Source organism: Xiphophorus hellerii, chromosome 20 (assembly GCF_003331165.1).
Source record: "Xiphophorus hellerii strain 12219 chromosome 20, Xiphophorus_hellerii-4.1, whole genome shotgun sequence".
NCBI classification, from domain to species: domain Eukaryota; kingdom Metazoa; phylum Chordata; class Actinopteri; order Cyprinodontiformes; family Poeciliidae; genus Xiphophorus; species Xiphophorus hellerii.
This window is the reverse complement of record NC_045691.1, coordinates 6,007,720-6,015,261: the sequence shown is the minus strand read 5'-3', so window position 1 is coordinate 6,015,261 and position 7,542 is coordinate 6,007,720. Positions and strand designations below refer to the sequence as shown.

At 39.2% G+C, this 7,542-nt stretch overlaps 1 protein-coding gene across 1 annotated transcript; it reads right to left on the bottom strand.

Annotated features, from left to right (window-relative positions):
* Window positions 1-1,427: 1,427 nt before the first annotated feature.
* LOC116709706 (potassium voltage-gated channel subfamily A member 3-like) lies at window positions 1,428-7,268 on the bottom strand. Its single transcript, XM_032548339.1, has one exon. The coding sequence runs from the start codon at window positions 6,677-6,679 to the stop codon at window positions 5,126-5,128; it is 1,554 nt and encodes a 517-aa protein (XP_032404230.1). The 5' UTR covers window positions 6,680-7,268; the 3' UTR covers window positions 1,428-5,125.
* Window positions 7,269-7,542: the final 274 nt, after the last annotated feature.

The following is a 7,542-nucleotide window of genomic DNA, read 5'->3' as shown; positions in this document are numbered from 1 at the left end:
GATGCATGGCACCCAGAGAAATAAAGGCAATATATTTTATTTTCGGCAACACAGAGGTACAGTTTTAGGGCAAAAACTGTACTACTTGAAATATCATCGGGAGAAGAAGGGAAAGTGACCAGTGCTCTATTTAACTGCAACAGACACAGCCGCAGTCATTCATTTTCCCTTTAGTGATTTATAATTATCATCCCTCAGTAAAGTTCAGCAATGACAGGAGGCACCTCTCGTCGCAGACACACCCCATTCTGACTTTTTGGGTGTCATCAGAGACGGCATACTGCTGCGATGCAGGAATCTTTTCGTGGTCAATGTTAGCGTGAAGTGAAGCACACAAGGGGAGTGAGTTGTGAGGGGAAGCCTGGGGTCTTCACTACTTCTTTCCAATGAACCCTGACTGAAAAAAAACCTAAATGTCCATCCTCACATCTGCCTGCAGCATCAGCAACAACAAAAAGGACAAACTGTAGAGTTTGTGTGCTTTTCTTTACCAATGCGTTTTTCTGCACCATGCCAGTCTATGTGTCTATACTTCCTTATACATTGCTCTTTGTTTCACAGGAACCCACAGTAGTGTGCAATGAGGCATAGGAAGAAGTGGCTGTCTTACAGCTGTGTTGCACTAGAGCATGTAGGCTCAGGCACATACAAAAGCATGCAGACACAGTTGCATATGTTCCCACATTCTAAAACTGTAAGCTTTGTATCAAAAACACAAGTGGCCATAAAGCGTTTAATTTGACTTTCTTTATACTGCATTTAACTGGTGGAATTACCCTTTTATTTGAACATCTGTAGTGACAAGTTAGTCTCATTACATAACTAAGGCAAGATGTATATTAAAACCAATCAGTGCTCATGTTAAAACAATATGTTCCTTTTGTGTGCTTGTGTGTGTGTGAACACGAATATTTCTGGATTTATTGAAATGTTCAGATTTTCAGTCTTATTGTTGAAAAACCTAACTTTCAACCAGAATTTGAAATATTTGAATAAACTTGAATTTGACTATGTTCTTGAAAGAACATATACAGCTCTGGAAAAAATTAAGAGAACGCTTAAAAAGATCAGTTTCTCTGATTTTGCTCTTTATAGGTATATGACTGAGTAAAAAGAACATTGTTCTTTCATTCTATGAACTACTGACAGCATGTTTCTGAAATTCCAAGCAAATATTTTATATTTATTTGCAGAAAATTAGAAATGGTCAAAATAACGGAAAAGATGCAGTACTTTCAGACCTCAAATAATGCAAAGAAAACAAGTTCATATTAATTGAGAAACAACAATACTAATGTTTTAACTCAGGATGAGTTCAGAAGTCAATATTTGGTGGTATAGCCATAAGGTTTTCAATGGGGTCCAGTGCAATGGTCTCTTATTGCTTTACAGAGTTCTTTCTCTCTTTTTCTCTCTCTCTCTCTCTGTCTCTCTCTCTCTCTCTTATGGACTATATATATATACAGATTATATATTATTTATATATAAATAAATCACAAAATATTTAATATTTCTCTTATACAATTAACATTGTCTCAGTTTAGCTTGCTGTACTTACCTAATGAACATGATGAGCATCATTGCACAAAATAAAATAACAGCTACCATAACAACTGAGAGCAAAACAGCATTAATCTAAAATGATAGGCCCATTATATCCCGGCATATTAAGCGTAACAAGTTTACTGCTAATGAAATTTTTGCTTCTCCACAAACCCCAACAGAGTAAGATGGTCAAACTTCCTGTCCCTCGCCAGCACTACTGTTGAGCAATGCAGAAGATGACTAATGAGTTAGCTGACCCTTTTCCATTTTTGCTGTTAAAAATACATTGAAGAAGGAGTTGAACTCCAGAAAGGTAGACAGAAAGAGCAATTCAGCAATTCAGCAGTTCTGATGTAGAGCATCTGCAGCTGTGGGACAAATGTAATGTGGTTTGGAGTAGGGAGATCCTTTCAGCTCTGCAAAAAACAAACAAAAACAATAGAAAAAAAGGAAAAATATATACTATCAAATCAGTGAAGTGTAAAAACTGCTTAATATGGTCATCATCATGTGCAATGATAGTACATGTTTAAAATATTGTAAAACTAACTACTCTCTCACAGTGCTCTATTTACCATGTTTTAGTCGAGTAGAGAATTCAAACCATCATTAAAACAAGCCAGATATTTATAGTTTGTTGCTTATTTGCCCAAGTACCTCTTTATCATTATGGAGGTGACATGAATTTTCAAACTTAATTTTTCAACCCTGGATTATGCAAAGTCACCTTCATTAGCACTTCTGTGCTTTCTCAAAGTAATGCAAAGTGTAAGAATGAGTTTTTACCATGCACTCTGGCTCACACACTGTAACTCCCTTTTTCTCAAGGGAAAGAAAAATAATGGGTCAAACTAAAACCCTCAAGGAAGATTTTCGGTGCTTTCCAGGTCTACTTCAGTTATTGACACATGAATTGTTCCTGCATATAGCATGAGAAAAGAAAATCACCATGTAAACTGCTGACCTAACATTTTTTGTTTTCTTTTTGCTCTTAGTTGTGTGCATGTACTGTAAACATTTAATTGATAGATATCCCTCTTGTCTCAACTGTATGTAAATTACATCATGAACTGGATAAATTAGTAATACTTTAATATGATCTTATTATTAGAGATTTGGTTGCAATTTGTTGATTTTCTTGTAAAGTCCAGTTAAGACAGGTGCAGCTGCTTTCCAGTAAGGAAAACACAGTATTATTATCTCAATTAAAAATTAATTTATCTATTAGTCACACTTCCCAACTTTCATAAATTCAAAATGGTATCTATAAGAAAAGCTAACCTGTATTGCCATCTCCGAATGGTGTTTTCTCCCTCCTAATAGTAATACTTTCTTTGATCCACCAGAGGGCAGAAGTGAGCTATTATTCAGAACTGTAAATGCACAGAGCTTAAAATTAAGTATGATTAATCCTATGGTGTTACAAACAAGACTTACTCCAGTAAAAAAATAAATAAAAAATTAAGAGGATCTGTCCTTACCAACAGATTAGGTTTTTAGACGCCTTACACCTGATAATACACCTGATTTATTTCAGTAAGGCACATACAGTATATCTGAAATAAAAAAAATACACTAGTTCTCTCATTTTAGTAAAGACAAAATATTTGTTCCCCCTTTAAGTACTGAAACAAAAGATAAATCTGCAACAGAACATTCAACTGTAGCTCAAGCATCTATGAAATATAAAGTTTCCATGCACACCACAAGCCATTATGACTCATGACAGAACATATAGAGAAATCGTTACTTTTCAGACGGCTTTAAGTTGTACTGTTTGTTTGTGTTCAGCTCTCAGTTTTAAAGCCTGTGCCTGTATGTCTTCTGATGTAGATGAAAAGGTGGGTGACGTCAAATCAAGTTGGCATGCCAACTCAGAGATCTGAGGAGCAGAAATGAAGAAAAAGAGGGTTGATCCTCTTTTCCTATTCCCATACATGCCACAGAATTATTTATCCTAAATATGAGCAATAAATGGATTAATAACAGACAGACCTTTAATCTTCTTAAAATATCCTTTTGTTTAACAGGGAACCATTTTGAACAAATTCATATCTAATTTCCCAAGCAGAGATTTTACATCCTATACTTATTGCAAACAAGAAAAAAAGAGAAATTTGGCCAAAAAAGTTAATGAAGTTTGCACATTATTGGGTTAAGTAGTAGTGTGGTAATAATATTAACCATCATCATCATCATCATCATTACTGTTGTGAGATCAATGCAATGCAACTAATATTGGAGTAAATATTATAAACTGTTTCCTAAACTTCTAAAGTAAAGCTTATCTCTAAGCATGACAGGAAGTTAATTAACTTTTGAGTTACAAAATTAAATTGCTGGTCCACTTCCTACACTATTTACATTCTGGTCACAATTTCCCACTTGTTTAAATTATGCTTTTCTTTACTTATGGAAATATATTTATGATTCTTCTTTCATGAGACTAGAGCAATTGTATTTGGAAAAGCGTGACCACAGACAATGGACTGGTCTGCCATTATCTGGCCAGTTTTTTTTATTTTTTTTTAATTTTTTTAAATGTCCCTAAACCAATCATATAAGCATGTAATTGCACATATCGCTATCCACATATTTTTTTCCTCAATGGTGCAATGAAGTAAAAACAAAATAATGTAAGTTTATTGATGATGAATTTCCCAAAAGAATTTAAAATACAAAAATAGATAAACAAGGAAAAGGACTCAAGAATGCACTTAAAATAGATCCCAGCTTTACACCTACTATGGCAAAAATGGGAAATTATTTGGGGAAACTCACATAATACCATAAAAACATTAGACGGGGGTTGCCCAGGAAACCACCGTCGTCATGGAGACTGCATCACAAGGTGGAACTTGCTGAACGTTCTGCCTCCTTTCATCCACGCTGCATGTCATCACTGAGCACATGACCACAAACACAACATTAGTCTGTGCTTATTTATTTATTTTAACCCAATCTTCTTTTACGCGCGATTTAAAGTGCTATTAACAGGCAGAACCACGATCTCTTAATTTCTGTTTTTATTCAATATAGGTTATATAAGTATTTCTGAATGAAAATACAGCTTTTAATTCATGATAAGCATTTTCCCTCTCCACCTCTAAACAAGACGGCAGAGTCCAACACGTGGACAGCTTCTGATATTAGATATAACCTAAACAGACATTCGGCTACATATATTACCATAATATATTAACATTTCTGGACAAAGGAACTGGTCTTTCCACGAAGCACAACACGCTGTTTGATTTATGGGCTGGCAGGAGTAAATGCTACACGTGTTTCCCAACACGGACAACACTGCAATTATAACACCAAGATATGTAGGCATCGTGTGGCGTTGTACACTAAAATATATCTGTTTTAACAATACACTTGTTACTTTGCCAGCGGCTTATAAAGAGATTGTACAGTCAGTTAGATCTCTTAGGCCCATTAAGGTTTGTTAAAACGGACATCTAGAGCGTTCAGCCACAGATATGGACTGACACATCACGACTGGCTATACATCGACTTTACAAGATTAGATCTAACATTTCTTTATGCTTCATAAATGATCCATTACGGGGCCCTTTTACACGTCTGTGAAGATCTTTTTTATGTTCACGCAGTTCTGATTGGTCTCTGTTGTAAAGTTGGGCTGCTTGAACGCACTGTTGAAGCCTTCTACAATAACCATGTACTCCGATTTGCTGAGGGAAGAGGAGCTGCACGACTTTCTCTGCTCGTCGGAGGGGAGGTGCTCGCAGCTGCCCTTGTTAAGGTACTGCTGGTGCTCCTCTCCGTCCGTCTCCCTGTGGTAAAAGTAGTTGAAATTCGATACAATCACTGGCACGGGTAAGGCAATAGTCAACACGCCCGCTATTGCGCAAAGCGACCCCACTATTTTGCCACCAATAGTGACCGGATGCATGTCCCCGTATCCGACTGTGGTCATTGTGACAACTGCCCACCAGAACGCGTCTGGAATGCTGGTGAAGCTCGACGTGGGGTCGTCTGCTTCCGCAAAGTAAACAGCGCTGGAGAAGAGGATGACTCCGATGAAGAGAAAAAAGATGAGCAAGCCCAGCTCCCTCATGCTGGCCTTGAGCGTCTGTCCCAAAATCTGGAGTCCCTTAGAGTGTCGCGAGAGCTTAAAAATGCGAAAGACTCTTACCAGTCTGATCACCCTCAGGATTGCGAGGGACATCGCCTGCTGACCGCCGTTTGTTTGGCTCTCGGCCATCTCTGTCCCCAGAGTGATAAAGTAAGGAATTATGGCGACAATGTCAATGATATTCATGATGTTTTTGGAGAAAGTGGTTTTGCTGGGGCAGGCGAAAAACCTGACCAGTAACTCAAAAGAGAACCATATAATACACAGTGTTTCTATGACAAAGAATGGGTCTGTGAAGGGGTTTGGCACATTTGGAGCAGTGCCATTCACTGTGGGTGCCACTGTGGATATGTCTTTTTCATCCCGAAATTCAGGCAGAGTTTCCATGCAAAAAATAACGATTGAAATTAGGATCACAAGCACTGAAACGATGGCTATTCCCCTTGCAGGTCCAGAGCTTTCAGGATACTCAAACAAAAGCCAAACCTGCTTTTGGAAATCATTTTTGGGCAGTACGCGCTCCTCCTCCTTAATAAACCCTTCATCCTCACGGAATTTCTCCATGGCCTCCTCCCCAAGCTGGTAAAACCGAATCTCCTCTGAGAAAATATCAATGGGGACGTTAACAGGTCTTCGAATGCGCCCGCCTGACTGGTAGTAATACAAGATAGCATCAAAGCTGGGTCTGTTTCTATCAAAGAAGTACTCATTCCTGAGTGGGTCAAAGTAGCGCATCCTTTTCCTCGGGTCCCCGAGCAGCGTGTTTGGAAACTGGTTGAAAGTTTTGAGTTGCGTCTCGAAGCGTAAACCCGAGATGTTGATGACCACCCTCTCGCAACATCCCTGGCGGCTGCGCTCATATCGATCCACAGCCAGGTGAGGCGCCGAGAGCACGGCCGACTCCTCCAGCATGTTTTCCACCGTCATGACGTCCCTCTGCACCTCTCCATAACCCCCCTTCTCAACCGCGATCCTGCCGTTGTGTTCGGCTGAAGAAGGCGACTGGACAGCGCTGGGAGTATGCTCGTCCATACAGGTGGGGTTTTTTTTTCTGTTTGGAAAGGCAGAGTGCGCCGCGTCACTCCCAGCCAAAGCTCACAGCTTTGGAGAGCTGAAGCGGACGCCACTTACATGCCTCCTAACCATCAACAGTCTCTGCGAATTCACAGGGTGAAGCGCAGCACTCCCTTCTGCTTTCCCCCTCTTTTCCAACACACCAACACCCGCCCACGGCGCGCATATGTCTGACATACGTCCACCACCCGCCCAATCGGAAATTAACTTGACACTTAAGGCTGAGCAGTAACCCTTCTGTCTTATTCACACTGGGTTCATAAAAGTTCGTTTTTAAATAGCCCACATGGTGTCTTTGTCACTTTGCGTGGGAATGACAGGTTAAAACAAGCTGAGTTTTTTTTTTTCTTTTTGTTTTGTTTGATTGTTTTCTGTCAAAAACTCAAACGCCTGCTGTTTCATGACAAAGAAACATAGCAACACGAATGTATTGTCATGTGTTACAATAAAATCTAAAGTCTGTTTTGACAAACTGATGTCGTGTTTGTGTTAGAAAACCAAGGAAATGTGATCAGATTTTCTTGTGATTCAAATGAAAACAAAGTTTCCACAAAGCCAAAGTGTTTGTCTTTCAGCATGTATAATACCCTCCCAGCATTTCTTTTGTTTCGCTTGTTGTTGAGGGGGTGTTGCTCTCCATGGTGCTGAAAACAAACCCACACCCGCCTGTAAATCAATTCGCGCTCCTCTAAGTGGAACTGTGGGCTTCGCGCATGCCTGTGTTGGTCTAAACGTGACACCCGCTACATTTCCAAAGCAAAGGCAAACAAGAAAATAAGTCACATCATTTCAACTCACAAAGAAAACAAAATAGATAAAAC